General features: G+C 39.4%; 1 protein-coding gene across 1 annotated transcript in view; it reads left to right on the forward strand.

The window, feature by feature from the left end:
* The window catches only part of LOC128690828 (UV excision repair protein RAD23 homolog B), a gene marked incomplete at its 5' end in the record, with an annotated part of 74,218 nt that overhangs the window by 38,930 nt on the left and 11,989 nt on the right, over nucleotides 1-23,299 (forward strand). Inside the window, 3 exons of the mRNA XM_070080814.1 lie at nucleotides 2,821-2,999; nucleotides 13,707-13,855; nucleotides 20,704-20,797. Coding sequence (XP_069936915.1) covers nucleotides 2,821-2,999; nucleotides 13,707-13,855; nucleotides 20,704-20,797 — 422 coding nt within the window. The remainder of the gene's footprint in view (nucleotides 1-2,820; nucleotides 3,000-13,706; nucleotides 13,856-20,703; nucleotides 20,798-23,299) is intronic.

Here is a 23,299-nt window from a genome sequence, read left to right on the forward strand (position 1 = left end):
GAGGGGGGTTGATGATACACCGGCGTCCTGCTGGGTAGACAAGTTGAGTTCTAGGGTCCTTGCTGTTATTCTTTTATTACTGATGTTGTTTCTTCTGCGATATCCTTTCATAGTATCACTGAAGTAGATACTGTGTAGCAATGGAGAAGGCTTGTTTTCTCGGAGCTTGGGTTAAGTGGTTGTCTGGCAGCGGAGGCAGTGTTTGGGTTAGCAGGGCTGTCTTCCTTAGATCTTCTATTTTTGTCAAGATTTGGGTTACATTCTTAGTATTCTTGGGTCATTTTGTGGTCTACGTGGGTTCATGTAGTTGAACTTTCACTTAGGCCATCACAAGTTTTGATGAGCGATGTTTTAGCTTCATTGGTATTTGGTTAGTGAATTAAAATAACCACAAGCAATTACAAATGAAATACTATACAGCAAGAAACCCAATCTTAGGTTCAAATTCTCATTAACAGAGTATGATACAATAATTTCAATTAATAATCTACTATTCTCACCATTTAACTCTTTTAGAAAGATCTGGGGTAACGAAATAGTTATCTTTCATAAGTGACATGAATTACCAGACTTCAGGAAACTAATGGCAAAGGCAAGACAATAGACTTGGTTTAAAGTTTTAGTTTAAGCTAGGAGCTTTAGGTTGAAGACCCGTACCGAGTCAGAGCTAGGAGCTGACTGACTCGCTCAACTACTCCATAGTATGACTTCAGCTCGGCCAGAAGGCGACGCGTGGCGTCAATTCTAGAACCACCAATTGGTCACTACAGTAATGGTTACACATTCGTAATATATAACTTAATAATAATATAATATAATACAATATAATACAGTGAGAGTACTTTTGATGATTCATACTGTACCCGATAATAATATATAGTCGAACCTGCTTTATCTAGCTGGTAATAAAGTGGTTCGCGATATATTATTACAGAACTTATTTTAACCAGGCCTTTTATTTTTATATATAATGGAGTGAAGTAGGGGCGCGTAACACAAATCCAGATACAAGCAAAGTCGTGGAACGGATTAAACTTGTAAGTAGAGGTTCCACTGTATAGGCAGATAGCGTGACATTTCAATGTTTTGAGGAATATTACACCCGAAAGCAATTATAATTCAGGTTTTACTTTTACATAGTGCTAGATGATCAAAGTAAAAAATAGAATAAAAACAGTTATTTGAACCAATTTATACTGAACCATACCCCCGGCCGGGATTGAACCCGCGGTCATAGAGTCTCAAAACTCCAGCCCGTCGCGTTAGCCACTAGACCAGCTAGCCACGATAAGATTCATCCAACTAGGTATATTTCTACACCATAGGAAAGTTAGCACAGGCACCTCTGTGACCACAAATGCAAGTTTTTACAGACGAATCTCCAGCTAGCGTGGCCGTGACGAACTCTAGCTCAAGTCCCTTCACTGCCGTCAACATGACTTAAGAAATCGTAATGACACGATTTCTTAAGTCATGTTGACGGCAGTGAAGGGACTTGAGCTAGAGTTCGTCACGGCCACGCTAGCTGGAGATTCGTCTGTAAAAACTTGCATTTGTGGTCACAGAGGTGCCTGTGCTAACTTTCCTATGGTGTAGAAATATACCTAGTTGGATGAATCTTATTGTGGCTAGCTGGTCTAGTGGCTAACGCGACGGGCTGGAGTTTTGAGACTCTATGACCGCGGGTTCAATCCCGGCCGGGGGTATGGTTTATTTGCAATCGTGTCATTACGATTTCTTAAGTCAATTTATACTGTATATTCTATTTGGAGCAATGTTGGGATAAGCATTTCCCTATGTTTGAAGTACTAAAACATCTTGAAACACATCTAATACACTATAAGAAACTAGTGCCAGTGAATTGTCATCAAAAAATTGTAAAACGTAAATATCACCGTTGCATTCATGCCACCTGCCGATGTGTGATCATATTTTTGCTAACTTCAGCACATCATAAAATCATAAGTTTTTATGAAATTCCACTCATTTCAGCCTTATTCAGTTCATTAAAATACACTTTCTACAGGGTGTCCTAAAAATTGCCATACATAAGGAAATTTATCAATTTTAGCAAAAGTAACTTTATTTACAGAATATTTTCTACATGATTTCCTTTTCTTTGTGAACAAATGCAGATGCACCTCTCCCACTCAGTGAACTTGTGTTAGCACATTTGATCTGCAACACTTTTAATAAGTTAGGCAACAGTGTCGTGTGTGATGTGCTTGGCATGTTCCCTGTTAAAGTTCATTGCAACCTGGCAGCAGCTTCCTGATCCAGCCATGAGAATGATTTCTGTTTATTCTTTTTTTTGACAAAGGCATTCTTAAAGGGTATCTGAAAAAAAAAAATAGCTGTGTTTGGAGACTTTGACACCCTGTATCATTTTTTTTCCCTCAAAATCTTGCCCCACACAAGAATTTTTCTTTACCTGGTATGCTTCTGTTAACGAGTTTAGAAAACTGTTTTTAATACATTTCCATTGAGACAACTTATTACAGTAAACCTCAAATTGATTGGAACAGTGTTCCAAAAATAGGAAAAAAAAAAAAAAAAACTAAAGCACTCTACCTAATATAGTACTATGCATGCAGTTTACAGTTACCTTGCAACAAGCACTGAAAGTAAAGGAACCCAAAGTATAGTTTACCTAATGGAGTTTGTAATTTTAAAAGTATATTATATCAAGGTCTGTTAGGTCAAGGATTTACTTATAAAACTGTTGAAATCTTTATTTTATCTGTGCCTTAAGTATTTTGTTATTTTGTACAGGGTTCACATTACTGTAATTACTAAATTTAGTAATTTGTATCTTTGTAGGTAAAATCCTCCAAGATGATACGACACTCGATTCATATAACATTGATGATAAGAAATTTCTAGTGATAATGGTGACAAAACCCAAGGCGCCATTACCACCACCAGGTCCTGCTGACCCTACAATTATAGATGAACCAGAGGCCGCTTCTGCAGAGGAGCCTACAGAAACTTCATCACCGGTAAACTTTTATTTTGAGCATTATGAAGGCTAGGCAGGGTGATTGAGTTCTCATAGGATAATTTTTAACTGGTAGTGAATTCTACTCGATTCAAATGATTGTGGTGTTTGTAATCAACACTGTACTAATTTATAATAAAAATTAACTGCCTTGTATAATGTCTTGGAGTATTATTGTTTTGCATTATTTCTTATTTGCTTTGATTTATTTTAGTGTTGGAACTGCTCCTGTCTAAAAGCATATTTTAGTATTTTTTTTATGCACATTGCAGTATACATTATATTAAAAAAAAGAACAGGACAGGCTAGATATATTAAATATTAATTGAATTTAGGTTTGCATAATACTTGTATACAGTATTGACATAAGGATTAGGGTCAAGTGTATTAATCAGATGAAGAGTGATAATGGTGAGAGGGTAGAGCAGTACCTGCTATGCTCTACAGAGTACTGGTTGGTTTTTTATCACAGCTGTTTTTTTGTTAAGGTAGGGTGAGTTAAAGAAGGAAAGGTTCACAATTACTTACTTAACCCTTTCAGGGTTGGTGCCGTACAAGTACGGCTTGCACACCAGGGTTGGTGCCGTACTAGTACCCATAAATTCTAGCGCCTTCAAATCTAGTGAGAGAAAGCTGGTAGGCCTACATATGAAAGAATAGGTCTATGTGGTTAGTGTGTGCAGTATAAAAAAAATCCTGCAGCACATAGTGCATAATTAGAAAAAAAATCTGATCGAATTTTTGGTTTAGAACAGCGAATTTGCAGTGTATTTTCATATGCTATTTATGGTTGTATTCTAGTTTTCCTGGTCTCATTTTATAGAATGGAAGACATATTACAGAAATTGAGATGATTTTGATTGGTTTCACAAAGAAAAGGTCCTTGAAATTGAGCTCAAAGTAGCAGAAATGTTCAATTTTTGCCAAAGTTCAAAAGTAAACAAATCATGCCATGCGTCCAATACACATCAACTGGTGACTCTGATATTCTTTCACAAGTGCGCTGATATTATTTATACCATTTCTACACAGTTTCTACACTAATGCTTTAGACTGCATAAGAGTAAATCTTCTATTTTTTGTGAGAATAAAAATTCAAAGTGGAAAGCAAAAAAAATGTAACAGAGGCCTGGGGATGTGACAAATGAACAGAAGAAATGTTATTTTAGTGCCAGGAATGTCTTTCTTATTTATTCTGGACCCTATTTGGAAATTGGCATCTTTTGAAATTTGTGTGAAATTGGCAAAATTGCCACTTTCTGACCTCTTTATTGGATAGTTGAAATCAGTAAATGGGTGGTTTCTTGTACTCATTCGATAGAAAAAATGGAGCTCTAGCGAAATAGCTATGATTTTTGTCGACAGGTACATTGGAATTGCCCGAAAATAGGGCTCAAAGTAGGCAAAAATCGCTGATGTGTAAACATCGCTGAGACCGCTAACTTTGCGAGAGCATAATTCTGTAAGTTTTCCATCAGATTTCTTACTTTTGGTGTCATTTTGATCGGGAAAAGATTCTCTATTATTTCACAAGAAAAAATAATTATTTTTTCCGAAAAATTTTCGACCCTGAGAACGAGTTTAGGAGAGGGCCTGCCGACCCTTAAAGGGTTAACAGCTGTCTTGCTAGAAGTGTGTGGATATCACTGTATACAAAACTGAAGAGGATCACCAAATAGAACGAAAGGCACACATAAAAGATTTGGGAATAATTATGCCAGCTGACCTCTTTCAAAGAACATAAGACAAGGATCATGACACTTGGGAGGATGACAGGATAGGTATTGAGAACCTTAAAAACAAGGGAAATAATGCCAGTGGAGGAGAGATACATGATAATATACACCTTGAAGGTACTGGAGGGCCTAGTCCCAAATCTGCAAACTGCCATAACATCATACTGGAGTGAGAGATATGGGAAAAAATGCAAAATAAACCCAGTGAGGAGCAGGGGTGCAGTGGGCACAGTAAGGGAACACTGTCAACAGTCATGGCCCCAGACTTTTCAACATCTTACCAGAAGATATCAGAAACATGGCCGGTACAAATATAGAAGCCTTCAAGAGGAGATTGGACAAGTATCTTCACCAGGTGCCAGATAAGCCAGGCTGTGATGGATATGTGGGGCAGTGGGTCTCCAGCAGCAACAGCCTGGTTAACCAGCCAAGCACCAGATGAGCCTGGCCCATGGCCAGGCTCTTAGAGTAAAGAGATTCTTGAAACTCATCAAAGGTACATCAAAAATAGATGACACTTCAAATTCTTCATTCCTTTGCCTATTTCCCCCTATTATTTTTTTTATCTATTCATGTTTGCCTTTTTTTTCTTATTCACTTTTTGCTCCCCGCTGAGATCCCTCCAGTGCAGTGGGCAACAGCTGCTATATAATCCTTCTTTGGCAAATGTTTTAGCAGTTCCTTTAAGTGTCTTGAATGTTAAAGTTTGGTAAAAGGAAACAAGTGCAACTAACGTGACATTTTATAGTGGCAACTTTTCGCTCTCCAGGAGCTTCGTCAGGCTGCTCCTGGAGAGCGAAACGTTGCCACAATAAAATGTCACATTAGTTGCACCTGTGTCCTTTTACTTTACATCTTTCTTTCAACACACCGGCCGTATCCCACCGAGGCGGGGTGGCCCAAAAGGAAAAACCAAAGTTTCTCCTTTTACATTTAGTAATATATACAGGAGAAGAGGTTACTAGCCCCTTGCTCCCGGCATTTTAGTTGCCTCCTACAACACGCATGACTTACAGAGGAAGAATTCTGTTCCACTTCCCCATGGAGGTAAGAGAAAATAAACAACATTATTACAGTGTTAAAGTTTCCGGTGGGAACACTGCAAATGGAATCGCACATTCAACACATTCCAGATGAATATCATTCTAAAAAATGTATACCTTCAGCCCTTCAGATTTGTACAAATCTTTTAATTTGCTTATTTCGACTGTTTTCAAACAAAAAATGGATTTTTAGAATGTTAATTTTTTTTGTCATTGTGAACAACCCCTAAATTGAAAACAAGCTATGGCATTTAGTTGAAACTTGCTTACTCGAATACCCCATGCCTAAATATCTTTATGGTCATTCTCTTTTTAAAAAAATTCAATAGCAAGGTTAAGGAAATCTTTAAAGAGGCAAATTTAAATTTAAAAAAATTATAAGGGTATATGGTGGTTTTGTGGTTTCTGGATTAGCTGGGAGCTTTACTTAGATAACCCCATAACATTTCTGACATCTCATTTTTCTGGATATTTTTAGCACCGGCCATTTCTCACCAAGACAGGGTCACCCCAAAGGTAGAAATCATATTACCTGTCTCTCATTTCCTGGCTGTTTTTCCATATTAAGAAACTTTTAGAAAACAAGTAGGAAATAAGTGATAGTATTTTGTTTTCCTCCTTTGGGTCATTATCTTTTAGTGGATAATGTCTTTAAAAATACATAGATCATTAACCAGTTTGAGGTCAGTGCTGTGGTACTGCTGCTTTGAACACTGGGTCAGTACAGTAGAACTACATGATGGGCTCATCTCACTCAGACGAGCTGTGAGCGGTAAATTTTTTGCTTGGATATGAGAGAATGGGTTTCTGAGGTAAATGTGTACGGTAGACCATCGTTTATCACGGTTTTGTTTGACACACTTTGATTATAGCACGATTGAAGAATTGCGGCATATTTTTGTATAATACTTCGTAAAATTAACAACACAATTCGTGGAAGAGGAAAAAATTTTGTGCGTCACCCATGGGATACATACCATCCTCTGCTAGGAGTTTATATCTTTTTCTTGCCATATCTTAAATCTGCCAAGCAGTCATGGCACCCAGTAGGCATACAAGTGTTTCTGAAAGTGGTAAGAAAAGGTTTAAGCATTTAAGTCTTAGAATTAATGAAGAAAATAGAGATATTAGACAAGAGATAGCCAGTGGCTGTAATGAAGTGTCACTTTGTGCACATAAAAAGAATGAGGTAAATATGAGTTTGTGTGATGATGGCTCATATAATGACTCCAACAACATGCTCATTGGGGAAGCCAGGTATAGATACTCAAAAATTAGGGACAAAGGAATTAATGTACAATTGCTATGGATCCCATCACACATTGGATTACTCCTTCATGATAAAGTTGATATGTTAGCCAAGAAGAGTATCCAGAAGGAGAACGTAGAATATAACTTTGGTATAACTGTGTCTAGCATTAGGAATAATATTAGGAGAGAAGTAAATAATGAAGATGATTGTTATAGGAATGCAGTTAGAAGCCTGAGTAGATCTATAACCCACTATGATAACATGAACGTAGATAAGTATGTTTATGGAGCAACTTGCAATGTGAACAGACTGACTGGTGTTGTAGTGGCCAGACTTAGGCTTGGTTACAAGTACTTCTGGCAGTTTGGGAGACACACAGATGATGATCAAACTAAATGTAAATTATGTGATCAGGCATATGGTCACTCTCTTGAACACTATGTGCTTAATTGTCCACTTATTGAGGAATACAGAGACAGACAGTATAATAACCTATGTGACATGTCAAGATATCTTATTAATGAAAATAAGATACCAGATATACTAAGCAAATTTCCTAAATTTGCTTGTAACAGATAAGTGAACTATAGATATGTAGATATAAATCCATATGTATTCCTGTTAACCCTTTGGGGCCTAGTTCCTAGGCCTTATGTGTAACCACATGCTCTCGCGCTACCGTCCACAGGATGGATATGGGGTGCACAATAAACTAGCCACTTCGGTGGCAAAATCTAAATCTGACTGATTTACTGACTTGACTGATTTACTAACTGGCTTACTGATTTACTGACTTGGCTAATTGACTGACTTGCTGACTGACTATATTACTAACTCACTGTATTACTGACTTGACTGATTTATTGAATTGACTGATTTATTGACTTGACTGACTGACTGACTTCCTGACTTGACTGATTTACTGACTGACTTAGACTTTTTCACTGAAGAAGACCCTGAAGCATCTGCTTGACAGTAGGGGTTGCAAGATCCTGTACGAGGCACAAGTACGCTCACACCTTGAGTATGCTCCACTTTCTTGGTTTGCCTGCCCCCCTCTCATCTGCGACTGCTTGACAGAGTAGAGAACAGAGCAAGACGTCTCATCTCTCGCCTGGACCCATCCTGGATAGATCTGTCATTTCAGCAGAGCCTTGGATCCACTTCAAGGACAGCGTGAAACAAGCTTTTATGCCACAAGACGGGCAGAAAGCAGCAACTTCACTCTGGCTGTACCCTTCTCCAGAACATCACTCCATCTGAGATCATACATACCCAGGATGACTTGAGTATGGAACACATTCGTACAGCATAATGATGTCAACGAGATAAAGTCAGTTGATCAAATGAAAATGCTGGCCCACAGATGGCTCCAACTTCATCCTGTTCCCTACTTGTATGTCTCATAACAATAAAAATGCTTTCAAATGAGCTGATGTAGGTAACAGCTCTTAGCTTGCCAATAAAGTTAGGAATCCTTAACCTGTAAATAGCTTGTCAATAAAGCTAGGGATCCTTAACCTTGTCAAACCCTGTGTGTAAAAAAAAAAAAAAGCAGTGTCTAGAGCAGCTGATGCCTTACCATCAGTTGTATAATGTACTGCAGGGTAAAATAGAACAGAAATCCATTACAGAATTTATGCACACTCCAGTACAACCATCGACTTCAGTACCAGAACCTCTACCATCCACCTCAGCCCAGTAGGGCCACAGCATAACTCTCCACTCTCCACAATCATCCACAAACACCAGCACCCACAATTTAAAGTAAGAAATACTATTATTTCTGTTGTTTTTGTAATCTTAAGCAGTAAAAACAACATAATACATCAAGACAGTGAACTACAATTACATATTTTATTTTTGTAAGATCTGGAGGTCTAAACAAAAGTTGTTTGGCTTTTTTGGGGCTCCAAGGAACGTAACCCTATTTTTTCCCACAAGTTTTTCAGTTTGTCTAACACAATTTTAACTAAAAATGTAGTTTTCAGGAACGTAACTACCGTGTTAAATGACTGTCTACTGTACCATAAGAAAATCCTGCTTCACACAGTGCATAATGGGGAAAAACTAGCCGTATTTTTGGTTTAAAATAGTGATTTTTGCAGTGTATTTTTCATGGTTTTTATGCTTATATTAGGAGGTGAATGTATTCAGATATTTGGGAGTGGACGTGTCAGCGGATGGGTCTATGAAAGATGAGGTGAATCATAGAATTGATGAGGGAAAAAGAGTGAGTGGTGCACTTAGGAGTCTGTGGAGACAAAGAACTTTGTCCTTGGAGGCAAAGAGGGGAATGTATGAGAGTATAGTTTTACCAACGCTCTTATATGGGTGTGAAGCATGGGTGATGAATGTTGCAGCGAGGAGAAGGCTGGAGGCAGTGGAGATGTCATGTCTGAGGGCAATGTGTGGTGTGAATATAATGCAGAGAATTCGTAGTTTGGAAGTTAGGAGGAGGTGCGGGATTACCAAAACTGTTGTCCAGAGGGCTGAGGAAGGGTTGTTGAGGTGGTTTGGACATGTAGAGAGAATGGAGCGAAACAGAATGACTTCAAGAGTGTATCAGTCTGTAGTGGAAGGAAGGCGGGGTAGGGGTCGGCCTAGGAAAGGTTGGAGAGAGGGGGTAAAGGAGGTTTTGTGTGCGAGGGGCTTGGACTTCCAGCAGGTATGCATGAGCGTGTTTGATAGGAGTGAATGGAGACAAATGGTTTTTAATACTTGACGTGCTGTTGGAGTGTGAGCAAAGTAACATTTATGAAGGGGTTCAGGGAAACCGGCAGGCCGGACTTGAGTCCTGGAGATGGGAAGTACAGTGCCTGCACTCTGAAGGAGGGGTGTTAATGTTGTAGTTTAAAAACTGTAGTGTAAAGCACCCTTCTGGCAAGACAGTGATGGAGTGAATGATGGTGAAAGTTTTTCTTTTTCGGGCCACCCTGCCTTGGTGGGAATCGGCCAGTGTGATAATAAAAATAAAAATTAGTTTCTTGGTCTTGTTTCATAGAATAAATGCTATATTACTGAAATAAAGATGATTTGTATTGGTTTCAGGACTGAGAGTAGCTTGAAATTGAGCTCAAAGTAGTAGAAATGTTAAATTTCTGCCAACATTCCAGAGTATAAAAATTATCACTTGTCCAATACTCGACCATTTGGTTGATCTAATACTTGTTTAGGAATGCGCTGAAATTATTTATAAAATTATTACGATAATTCAATAGTCTGCATAACTGACTCACGAAATCGTAATGACATGATTGCAAACAAACCATACCACGGGTGGGATTTGAACCCGCGGTCAGAGGGTCTCAAAACTCCAGACCGTCACGTTAGCCACTGGACCAGCTAGCTACAATTGTGGCTAGCTGGTCCAGTGGCTAACGCGACGGTCTGGAGTTTTGAGACTATCTGACGGTGGGTTCAAATCCCGCCCGTGGTATGGTTTGTCTGCATAACTGTAATTTTTTTTTTTGTGAATAAATGTGAATAAATTATTTAATAAATGTATGGAAGAGGGTAAGGTACCTAGGGATTGGCAGAGAGCATGCATAGTTCCTTTGTATAAAGGCAAAGGGGACAAAAGAGAGTGCAAAAATTATAGGGGGATAAGTCTGTTGTGTATACCTGGTAAAGTGTATAGTAGAGTTATTATTGAAAGAATTAAGAGTAAGACTGAGAATAGGATAGCAGATGAGCAAGGAGGCTTTAGGAAAGGTAGGGGGTGTGTGGACCAGGTGTTTACAGTGAAACATATAAGTGAACAGTATTTAGATAAGGCTAAAAAGGTTTTTGTGGCATTTATGGATTTGGAAAAGGCGTATGACAGGGTGGATAGGGGGTAATGTGGCAGATGTTGCAGGTGTATGGTATAGGAGGTAGGTTACTAAAAGCACTGAAGAGTTTTTATGAGGATAGTGAGGCTCAGGTTAGAGTATGTAGAAAAGAGGGAGATTATTTCCCAGTAAAAGTAGGCCTTAGACAAGGATGTGTGATGTCACCGTGGTTGTTTAATATATTTATAGATGGGGTTGTAAGAGAAGTAAATGCGAGGGTCTTGGCAAGAGGCGTGGAGTTAAAAGATAAAGAACCACACATAAAGTGGGAGTTGTCACAGTTGCTCTTTGCTGATGACACTGTGCTCTTGGGAGATTCTGAAGAGAAGTTGCAGAGGTTGGTGGATGAATTTGGTAGGGTATGCAAAAGAAGAAAATTAAAAGTGAATACAGGAAAGAGTAAGGTTATGAGGATAACAAAGATTAGGTGATGAAAGATTGGATATCAGATTGGAGGGAGAGAGTATGGAGGAGGTGAATGTATTCAGATATTTGGGAGTGGACGTGTCAGCGGATGGGTCTATGAAAGATGAGGCGAATCATAGAATTGATGAGGGGAAAAGGGTGAGCGGTTCACTTAGGAGTCTGTGGAGACAAAGAACTTTGTCCTTGGAGGCAAAGAGGGGAATGTATGAGAGTATAGTTTTACCAATGCTCTTATATGGGTGTGAAGCATGGGTGATGAATGTTGCAGTGAGGAGAAGGCTGGAGGCAGTGGAGATGTCATGTCTGAGGGCAATGTGTGGTGTGAATATAATGCAGAGAATTCGTAGTTTGGAAGTTAGGAGGAGGTGCGGGATTACCAAAACTGTTGTCCAGAGGGCTGAGGAAGGGTTGTTGAGGTGGTTCGGACATGTAGAGAGAATGGAGCGAAACAGAATGACTTCAAGAGTGTATCAGTCTGTAGTGGAAGGAAGGCGGGGTAGGGGTCGGCCTAGGAAAGGCTGGAGGGAGGGGGTGAAGGAGGTTTTGTGTGCGAGGGGCTTGGACTTCCAGCAGGCATGCGTGAGCGTGTTTGATAGTGAATGGAGACAAATGGTTTTTAATACTTGACGTGCTGTTGGAGTGTGAGCAAAGAAACATTTATGAAGGGATTCAGGGAAACCAGCAGGCCAGACTTGAGTCCTGCAGATGGGAAGTAAAGTGTCTGCACTCTGAAGGAGGGGTGTTAATGTTGCAGTTTAAAAACTGTAGTGTAAAGCACCCTTCTGGCAAGACAGTGATGGAGTGAATGATGGTGAAAGTTTTTCTTTCTCGGGCCACCTTGTTTTGGTGGGAATCGGCCAGTGTGTTAATAAAAAAAAAAATCAGAATTGAAAGCAAGCATAATATAGGAGAGGCCTGGGGCTGTAACTAATAAAGAGGAAATTTTTTTTTTAGTGCTATGACTGTCTACTCTGGAAATTGGCCAAATTATTGATTCTGATCACTTTATTGGGTGATTGAAATAGGTAAATGGGTATTCTATTTTGTACTCAATTGATAGAATGGAAAGAATACTTGCAAAATACGTATGCGTTTGGTTAACTGGAACAATGGAATTGGCCTAAAATAGGACTCGGTGGGCGAAATTACCAATACGTAAATATCGCTGAGACCACTAACTTTGCGGGAGCATAATTCCATAAGTTTTCCATCCAATTCCAATTTTGGTTTAATTACCTTTGGAAAAAGATTCTGTCATTTCATTTTTTTTTTTTATATAATTCTTCGATCCTGAGAGCAATTCTCAGATCCGGGGATCTGACCCTGAAAGAGTTAAGGACTTGCATGAAGTACAACAATGTAATAGTGATGTATAAGTAACACTGTACTCTTTTGTTTCCTTTTGTTTCATGTGATATACTGTGTAGTTTACTTTTTCTTTACCTAGTTTGGCAGAGAGAACATCAGTGGAGAATTACATGTGAAGGATTTAAAGATTGATGAACCTTCCTTAAAGAAAGTGTAAAAAAGTCAAATATGTTTTGTGTGTGATCTGGGCACCAGTTAATTTCTTGTAAATGCAAACATTGAAGCAGACACTCTTGCAGATTAAGACATCTAATAAGGAAACATTTTGCCAGGTGATTATCAAATGGTATACAATACCGACAGGTTGGTAGATAAGACACATAGGCAACATTTAGGCAACTTTATTACGAAACGTTTCGCCTACACAGGAGGCTTCTTCAGTCGAGTACAGAAAGTAGGCAGGAGCAGTAGAGATGTGAAGACGATGTAATCAGTTCATCATCCTTGAAGTCGTAGATTTGAGGTTGTCAGTCCCTCAGCCTGGAGAAGTTCTGTTCCAAAGTCTGTGTCTTATCTACCATTTTGCCAGGTGTTGCTTCTTTAGTTCTAATGAAGACCAAAGAAGATTTGTGGCAAAACGTTTCCTTTTTAAATGTCACTTTTGCAAATCCTTTACACTATTGCCCATCGTATAGTTTTTGTTTTTAAATGATTACACTTTTCATGAAATGTGAGTGCACCTTGGGTTTTAGTTAATCTAATAAGATGAATACAAAGACATTGTCTTATATTTACTGGTCCATGAAGCAGTTGTTTGATAGGAAATGCCTTTTTCAAACATTTATTTGGCTAATAAGCTGGGAACCAGTCACTTGTTACAAAGCATGGCACACATTAATATGAATGATTTTCCTTAGGTGGAGTTGAGGAAGTTAGGGCAAAAAATGTATTTCTCTAATTTAAAGATGCTTTATGCAGGGAAAAACCGTTATTCTTCCCCACCGTGAGTGAAATATTAAGTTAGTTTTTCTGCTTAAAGTGCCTTTGAATTGCTACATGTTGCCTTGTGCCATCAACTGCCTGGTTGTTCTAGTGCAAATATTTCTTTAGGGTACAAGCACGCCTACCACAGATGCATCATCTGGGGCAGCATCTACTTCCACTACAACCACAACTACAACCACTACCACAACCACTTCCCAGCCTACTGAAACATCCACTACAGAGTCAGCACCAGCCACACAGACAACTTCAGGGGGGTAAGTTTTCTTGTTTTCTATATTTTGTAATATTGCTTATGATGGAAAAGCTCTGTTTATCAAAGACAAAAGGCTCAGTATCATTTTGTTATATCACATGGCTTCTTCAGCTGGTACAGATACTGGGTCATTTACCTTTTCACTGTCTCATGTAGGTATGTCATTTATGCCAGGGTCACTTATCTACGTTTTGAGCTTGGCTCCCTCAGATAAGCTGTGAGTGGTTAATTTTGGCCTAGAAATGAGACTGGGTTTGTGTGGCGAGTGTGTCCAGTAAAGAAAAAAAGCCTCACATGGTGCTTGATGGGAAATGCACAACTCTGACTTTGTGTTTTGTTTAGTGAATTTGAGTTTTTTTTTTTTATTGGCAACATTAGATAGAATGGAAGATATACTACTGAAATAGAGATGGTTTCTAGACCAGAAGTAGCTTGAAATTGAGCTCACAGTAGCAGAAATGTTAGATTTTTGTCAATTTTCTTGAGGATGGATAAGGCCCCCATACACTCGGTGGTCTAATTCAGTTACTGGGATGCTGTAAACACCAATCATTCTCGGTTATATTATCCTAGAATAAATCTTTGAATTTTGGGATGAATTCAAAATGTAAGGAAATTGTAATATAGGAGAAGCCTGAGAATGTGATTAATGAAGAGAGGACATGTTGTTTTAGTGCCTGGAATGTCTCCAGTGTTTTTGGACTTGGCTTTTTTAAATTGAATTTTTTTTTAATTTTGTGTAAAATTAGTCAAATTACTGACTTCTGTGCACTTCACAGGATAGTTGTAATAGTTAAATGGGTAGTTTCTTGTGCTCGGTCGACAAGAGAATGCATACTAGTGAAATAGTCGATGCTTCAGTTATGCTTAGCCTAGACTGATAAACAAGACACATGCAACAGTTGGGTATCTTTATTCCAAAATGTTTTGCCCATGCAGAGGGCTTCTTCAGTAGAATACATACAAAGGAGCAGAAGCAATAGAGATGTGAAGACGATGTAATCAGTCCATCACTGATGGACTGATTACCTTGCAGGAGAGGTGTGGGATTAAAAGTTATAGAATTTAATACAAAGTGGGAGTTATTATGGTAGCCTTTTGCCAATGTCACTGTGCTTTTGGGAGATACTGATGAGAAGTTGCAAAGGTTGATGGACAAATTTGGGAGGGTATGTAAAGGAATCGAATTAAAAGTGAATACAGTGGACCCTCACCTTACGAACGCATCGTGTTACATTAAATCCGCCGTACGAAGCATTTGAACGCAAAAATTTTGCCTCGCCTCACGATAAAAAACTCACCTTACGTGATTCGTCCGGGACGCGTCCCACGTGTGGCCTCAGTGCCAGTGTTCACAAGCCAGCCAGTGTGGTCGCATCTACGCATACATTCGGTACACTTCACATTATCCCAGTGTTTTTAGTGCTTGTAACTGCAAAATAAGTTACAAGCACTGTGGTAAAAAGGGCGAGAATTAGTATGGAATTAAAAAAGAGATTAAGGAAATGTGTGCAAAGTGGGTTGAACTGCAAACCTTTACGGATGAAAATCACCCTGACACGGCTACTGCAAGCCATGTTGGCAACCTGTACAATGACAATGTTATTGCCCATTTTAGGAAAGTCTTAACCCTTTCAGGGTCCAAGGCCAAAATCTGAAGTCACACACCAGTGTCCAAGAAATTTTGAAAAAAAAAAAATTATTTTTTTTACAGAATTAAAGAGCATATTTTTGTGAAGGTAATAAAACAAAAAAAATTAGAATCTGATCAGTACTTACCGAGATACAGTGCCAAGAAGTTTGTAGAAAATGATGTGGTGGCGGCAACATCGACGAATTCCACATACGCGTATTATATTATTTTGTTGTTTTAGTTGTTTTTTCTTTTCTTTTCCAATTTTTTTCTATTCCTACTAACATTTGGGGCCTGAGAGACCAATACTGTATATAATTGATATATATATACTCACTGTATTGAACACAATAACCGCACTAAAGTTATTATCATATTATTGTTTACCACTGTTGTTTATTACAATAAACATGCACAAATATTGTATAATACTAATGTTCTATCATATATTTACATATTTACAATCACTGGACATGGTTTTAGAACTGCTGGAGCTTGTGGAACTCCTTGAAACAAGGCACCATACACAGAGGCACCTTACATTCCTCACACATAAACCACTGGTCTAGTGGTTAGCGCGACGGGCTGGAGTTTTGAGACTCTATGACCGCGGGTTCAATCCCGGCCGGGGGTATGGTTTACAATGCATCTCTTCTGAGCAAATTTCTTTTGAGTTGAAGGAAGCTGTATTATGAAATGATCACCTTCTCTTCTCAAACGCTTGGGTATATTGTGATGAATTCGAGGACCATGTTGTATTGCAGGTGTTGTTACCTGGTACTTCATTATGAGTTGTCTGACAACAGACAAACAAAATTCACCATACGGTGGTCTGTTACCAGTCTTTATTTGGTACATATTATATGCATTCAGCATTGAAATGTCCATGAGATGGAAGAAAAGTTTCATGTACCACTTGTAACTCTTACGAACACAGTCAACAAAACCAATCTGCGTGTCACACTTGTCAACCAAGCGCATGTTTTGTGTATAATCAATCACTGTCACTGGTTTTCGAATACGTTCATTAGTCACTCGATCAACTTTGCCACTGTCTTGCATTTCATTACGGTGAATGGTTGTCAACAATGTGACATCTCGTTTGTCATGCCACCGTAATGCCATGATGTCATTGGCAGTAAACACCTGCACGTCATCACCACGAACACCTGCGTTGAGCCTGGGCATATGTTTACGATTAGAACGCACTGTGCCACACACATCTGTCTTGTTCACTCACATGAAATCACTGAGTAATGGGCTTGTGTACCAGTTATCGGTATATAATGTATGGCCCTTACCAAGATAAGGTGCCATCATGTTTCTCACTACGTCACCTGATATACCCAATAACATCTTGGTATCTTTCAATGTTTTACTACCTGTGTATACAACAATATCCAACACCAGGCCACTGTCACAATCACAGAGTACAAACAATTTTATACCAAAGCGGTTCCTCTTGCTCGGTATATACTGCTTGAATGACAGTCTACCTTTGAACAAAATCAAAGACTCGTCAATTACAAGATTCTTGAATGGATAAAAGTATATCCTGAACTTTTGTTTGAGATACATGAAAACATTTCTAATCTTGTATAACCTGTCACTTCTGTCAGGCCTGGTTTTGTCAGAGAAGTGCAACATACGTAACAGTAAGATAAACCTGTTCACTGGTATTATTTCACTGAAGGATGGGGTACAAATTAGCCGATCTGTGGACCAGTATGCTTTTATATTATGCTTATAGACGTGAGGCATAAGCATTATTGTTGCAAAAAGCAAATACATTTCTGCAACAGTCGTCTCTTTCCACCTGTGTAGTCTTGACTGTGGTGATAAGATCGTATTTGCCATGGTGTACTGAAAATACTTATTACTTTCCCTGACAATAATTTCCATCAATGGCTGGTCAAAGAATAATTCAAAGAATTCCAGTTCATTGGCCGTGGTTCCAAGGGGACAGGTAGGTAGAATTCCACTTTGCGAGTCGTCAAAGTGGTGAGGGCTGGGAACAAAATTGGGATTTTGCTGCCAATCCCAGATACGGTTTGCTGGTGGATACTGGACATCATAGGCTGGTTGTACGGGTGGTTGTGGCGGGCTGGTGGGTGACGCTCCGCTTTGTCCTTGAACTGACGAGTCAGCAGCGTGGGTTCCCGCGTGGCACAGCGAGTCACGCATGGCGGTGCCACTACCACCACCAGCCCCACTAACACCATCCACTGATGTCTGTGGCCCATCCATGCCAAGTGTAGCCACATCATCCTCACTATCACTACCTAAAACGGGTGTAGGGCCACGGGATGTACTCCGGGATGTACTCCGGGATGTACTCCGTCCCCTGGGCACAGCATAGGGTACACTACCCGAGCGCATGCGGCGGCGAACATACCGACGCTTCACTGGTGAATATGTTTCCTCACTATCACTACTCGAATGATCGTCGAGCGCAATAAAATCACAATCCACGTCAGAATCATCGTCATTACTGAAGTCAGAGGCCAGGCCACGGGAATATATTAGTTTTCTCTTACGTTTAGGAACACCCGACCGTGAGTCACGAGTGCCCACACCAGAGGTAGAAGGTCGAGGATCGTCGGGGTTTTCTGCACTATTATCGATATCCTGGTCATTATTTTCGGTCACTAACTTATCAAAGCCGTAGAATTCGTCTTCATTTCCACTTCCATCAGTGTCAGAACTATCAGACAGGAAGAGGAGAGTCCCAATTTTCCGGGGAGTGAGAGCTGACTTGCGACGAGACATGGTGAACAAGGGTGACTGAGCCGGCGTTCCCACAATGCTATGCAGGCGCCTAGATTTTTTGTTTATGGCGCACACCCACGGCGCAGACCCATTCTCTCATATGTAGGCCTATGAGCGCTTTCGCGCTAAATTTGACGGCGCTAGAATTTTGGCGTAGATCTACGGTTTGGACACTCACCGACCAGCCGTAGATCTACGGGACGGACCCTGAAAGGGTTAAAGGAATGGGAGGTACAGAGCTCTATGGACAGATTTGTTGTGCGACAGAGGTCCAGTGACACTCAAGCTGGTTTTAGTGGCATTAAAAGAAGAAGGGAAACAACCCTGGAAAAGGACTTGCTACCTCAAGTCCTAACGGAAGGGGATTCCCCTTCTAAACAATAACTTCCACACACTCCCCTTCTCCCATCCTGTCAATCATCACCAGATCTTCAATAAAGGTAAGTGCCATGTATTCTATTTGTAGTAGAGTAGTAATTGTGCATGTCTTCTTCAGTTTGTGTATTAAAATTAATATTCCACGTGGTAAAAAATTTTTTTTTTTCTTACCTTGGGGTGTCTGGAACGGATTAATTTGATTTCCATTATTTCTTATGGGGAAAATTAATTTGGCTAACGATAATTTCGGCTTACGGTGAGCTCTCAGGAACGGATTAATATCGTAAGGCGGGGGTCCACTGTATAGGGAAGATCAAGGTGATGAAGGTAACAAAAAATTCAGGTAATGAAAAATTGTCTTATCAGATTGGAAAGAGGGAATATGGAAGAAGTCAGTATGATTGGATACTTAGGAGTGGATTTGTCAGCTGACAGTTCTATGAAAGATGAGGTGTAAAATATAATTGATAAGGTGGGTGGTGCATTGAGGCATCAGTGGGAACACTTAATTTTTAAAGGGAAGGACTGGTAAGCCTGCAAGGCCTTAGTCAAATGGCCTAAAGCTCCATTGGCGGGTTATCATGCGATTCAGATTCACGTCAGGAAACGCTTCCTGTTTCATGGCGAATCTTACTTAACCTAACTTAGTGGAGACAAAGACTGTTATCCATGGAGGCAAAAAGGGAAATGTATCAGAGCATAGTGCTAGTAACGTTTGACAAATTTTGTTAGGATAGTCTTAATAAAAATAGTCAAGAAAATAAAAAAATAATCTATTGAGTCCAAGAAAGTTTGTTTATTTTTTATTTATTAACACACAGCCATTCCTACCGAGGCAGGGTGGCCCGAGAAAGAAAAATTTTCATCATTCACTCCATCACTGTCTTGCCAGAGGTGTGCTTAAACTACATTGATAAAATTGCAACATTAACACTCCTCCTTCAGGGTGCAGGCACTACTTCCCACCACCAGGACTCGAGTATGGCCTGCCGGTTTCCCTGAATCCCTTCATAAATGTTACCTTGCTCACATTCCAACAGCACGTCAAGTCCTAAAAACCATTTGTCTCCATTCACTTGTGTCTAACGTGCTTATGCATACTTGCTGGAAGTCTACGCCCCTTTCACACTAAACCTCCTTTACCCCCTCGCTTCAACCTTACCTAGGCTGACCCCTGCCCTGCCTCCCCTCCACTACAGATACACTCGAAGTTATCCTATTTCGTTCCATCCTTGCTACATGTCCAAATCACCTCAGTAACCCGTCCTCAGCCCTCTGGATAATAGTTTGGTAATTCTGCACCTCCTCCTATTCTCCAAACAACGGATTCTCTGCATTATATTCATACCACACATTGCCCTCAGACATGACATTTCCACTGCCTCCAGCCTTCTCCTTGTTGCAACATTCACCACCCATGCTTCACACCCATAAAAGAGCGTTGTTATAACTATACTTTCATACATACCCCTCTTTGCTTCCATAGATAAAGTTCTTTGTTTCCACAGACTCCTCAGTGCACCACTCATCTTTTTCCCTCCGTCAGTTCTATGATTCACCTCATCTTTCATAGACCCATCTGCTAACAGTTCATATCCAACAAAAAGTTAAACAGTGCAAATAAACTGTGCCTTAGAACAGTGAATTTGCATAATTCCAAGGAGTATACTTGTATAATTAGTGTGTATTGATAGTTTGTGCTTCAGGCTTTCTACATTTTTATATTTTCCTACATATATAATGCACTTTCAGTGATACTAAAAATTTTTTTTATTGATTTATTAACTTGGTGATTTTGCTCTCTGAATGCAGATTGTAATTGACATTTTTGCAGCACTTTCTGAAAGGTAACTGTTTCAGTAACCAGTAATACTTCATGATAAACTTATATGTATCACCAGTGCCAATAGATTTTGCATTTGGGTGTGCTTTGATAATTTTTTCAACTTTTTTTATTTAGTTAATGGGTTGTAAACCAGGCTGAGTTAGTGTGTTCTTTTAACCTATGGTTTCTCTGAGTGCTTTTTGTGTAAGCCATTTGTATTACTCATTACAAAATATTTTTTTAGGTCCGTTGGCAGTGCAGAGTCCTTGTTGGTAATGGGTGAAGAATTTAACCGCATGGTAGAAAATATAATGGAAATGGGCTATGAGAGGTCGCAGGTCAGTGCTGTAATCATGTTATAGGATATTACTTTGTACAGGTTGGCTATCATTGATCCAGCAATTACTAATCCAGGTTCCATCACTAATCTGGCACTACTTTCGGCTAATGTCATTGGTAAAAGCTTACATCCCAGGGCTTTCAGAGGCATGACACAGTTTCCTGTGATAATTGTGCCAGGTCTGGCACCCTACAGGTCCCATTGATGCTGGATTAATGATGGGAAACCTATACTGTATTTTTCTGTGTAATGCAAGAAGTATGTTGATAATCATGTTTGCCTATGATGGGTATTGCTATAGTGACAGTTGGGTTAACCCTTTGACTGTCGCAAGCCCATTTCTGAAACTGTCATTCTATCTCGAAAAATATTTGAAAAATAAAAAAATTATTTTTTCTTACCAAATGTTAGGATTATTTTGCTGAGGGGTTTAGGCGTAAATTTTTTTTTTGTGATCCTTACTTACTGAGATATAGAGGCATAAAGTTGGCAGAAAATGAGCCGTGTATGGCAACAGCGGCGAATGCCGCTCACCTGGTAAACTTTTTTTACTCCCATTCAAAGGTTTCTTGCTTTTTCTACTATTATATTTTTTCAGGTAACCTATGTGGCCTGTGAGACCAAAGTAAGGTGTAATGTATATATGTGCACTCGTTGTATACAACACAATAAACGCACGAACATTATCAATATGTTCTTTGCAAAACTTGTTTATACAAACAGTGCAAAAAATTGTTTATTACTATTGTTCTATAATATATATACAAATGTACAGTCACTGGACATGTTCCTAGAAGTTCTGCAGCTTGTGGAACTCTTTGAAACATGGTTTCATACACAATGATGTTTTACACTCCTCACACATAAAACGAGTGTCTGCATTTTTGTAGGCTTTTTTTTGTATGTGCAGAGACAGAACACCTCTTTTGAGCAGTTTTCTTCAAATTAGTAGCAGACAGTTGTGTTAGTTAGTTCTCCTAGGTAAATGATCTTATCATCATTCCTTCCTACCTACCTACCTACCTTTCTTTTTCTTCATTCCTTCTTTCTTCCTTCTTTCCTTCCTTCCTTCTGGACACTTTCATAGAACTGCTATTATCTTCAAGAAGTTTGTGTGTGTGTGTAGGGAGGGGGGGGGGAACTTCTAAATGTGCTGAGTCAGGGTCTGGCAGCTGTCAAAATGACATATCATTACTCACTCCCCCTACCACCTGTCAACACAATGGGGTGCAATGTTAGTTTCCCCACCATCCTTCCTACATAACTATCTTTTTTCTTTCTTTCTCTTTCATTCTTCTGGTATCCTGGGCATTGATTTCGGTCACAAACTCCTCAAAACCATGAAATTCATTTTCACTGACACTTCCATCTGTGTTAGATCTATCACTTGGGAAGAGAAGAGTCCCAGATTTGCCAGGGAGTCAGATATTTCTTGCTGCTAGGCATGCTGAACAAGGACTACTGAAATGGCATTTCCATAATGCACCACTGGCTCCCCTATTTTTTTTATAGTGAGCACACTGACCATGGAGACCCATTCTCTCAAATGGGCCTACCAGCTTTCTCCCACTTGATTTGAAGCCGCTAGAATTTACGCATATTAATGTGGTGGACCCTCGTTTTTCATAATCCGTTCCAGAGATTGTGACTATTATCGAAATTGACTGATTTGCAAATCCATTTTCCCTATAAGAAATAATGTAAATCCAATTAATTCGTTCCAGACACCCAGAAGTATCAACAAAAAAAATTTTTTTTTTACCTTAAAGATAGATTTACATGCACAAAAGAATGAACATGCAACATGACCGTTACCTTTACTGAAGGCTGTTGTTGATGAATGGAAGAGAGGTTATTGTTGGGAAGGGGAATCCCCCTCCATAAGGACTCTAGGTCACTTCAGGGGTCACTTACCTAGCCGCTTCCTTAGCTTAACCCTTTGACTGTCGCAACCCCCAATCCTGAGGTGTCTCCTGGTGTCGCAGAATTTAAAAAAAAAAAAAAAAATTTTTTTCTTATGAAATGATAGAGAATCTTTTCCTGATTGTAATGACACCAAAAAAACGAAATTTGATGGAAAACTGACGGAATTACGCTCTTGCGAAGTTAGCGACCTCGGCGCTGTTTACAAATCAGCGATTTCGCCCAATTTGAGCCCTATTTTCAGCTAATTCCATTGTTCCAGTCGCCCAAACTCATAGCTATTTTTTAGAAATCCGTTTTTTCTATCGATTGAGTACAAGAAACTGCCCATTTACCGATTTCAACTACCTAATAATGTGGTCAGAAATTTGCAATTTGGCCAATTTCACTAAAACTAAAAAAATATGACAATTTCAAAATAAGGTCCAGAATGAACAATGCAGACATTCCTGACTCTAAAATAACATTTTTTTTGTTCATCAGTCATGTCTCCAGGCCCCTCTGATATTACTCTTGCTTTCTATTTTGAATTTTTATTCAAACAAAAAATAGAAGATTTACTATTATGCAGACTACT

This window comes from Cherax quadricarinatus, unplaced genomic scaffold (genome assembly GCF_038502225.1).
Source record: "Cherax quadricarinatus isolate ZL_2023a unplaced genomic scaffold, ASM3850222v1 Contig1037, whole genome shotgun sequence".
NCBI classification, from domain to species: domain Eukaryota; kingdom Metazoa; phylum Arthropoda; class Malacostraca; order Decapoda; family Parastacidae; genus Cherax; species Cherax quadricarinatus.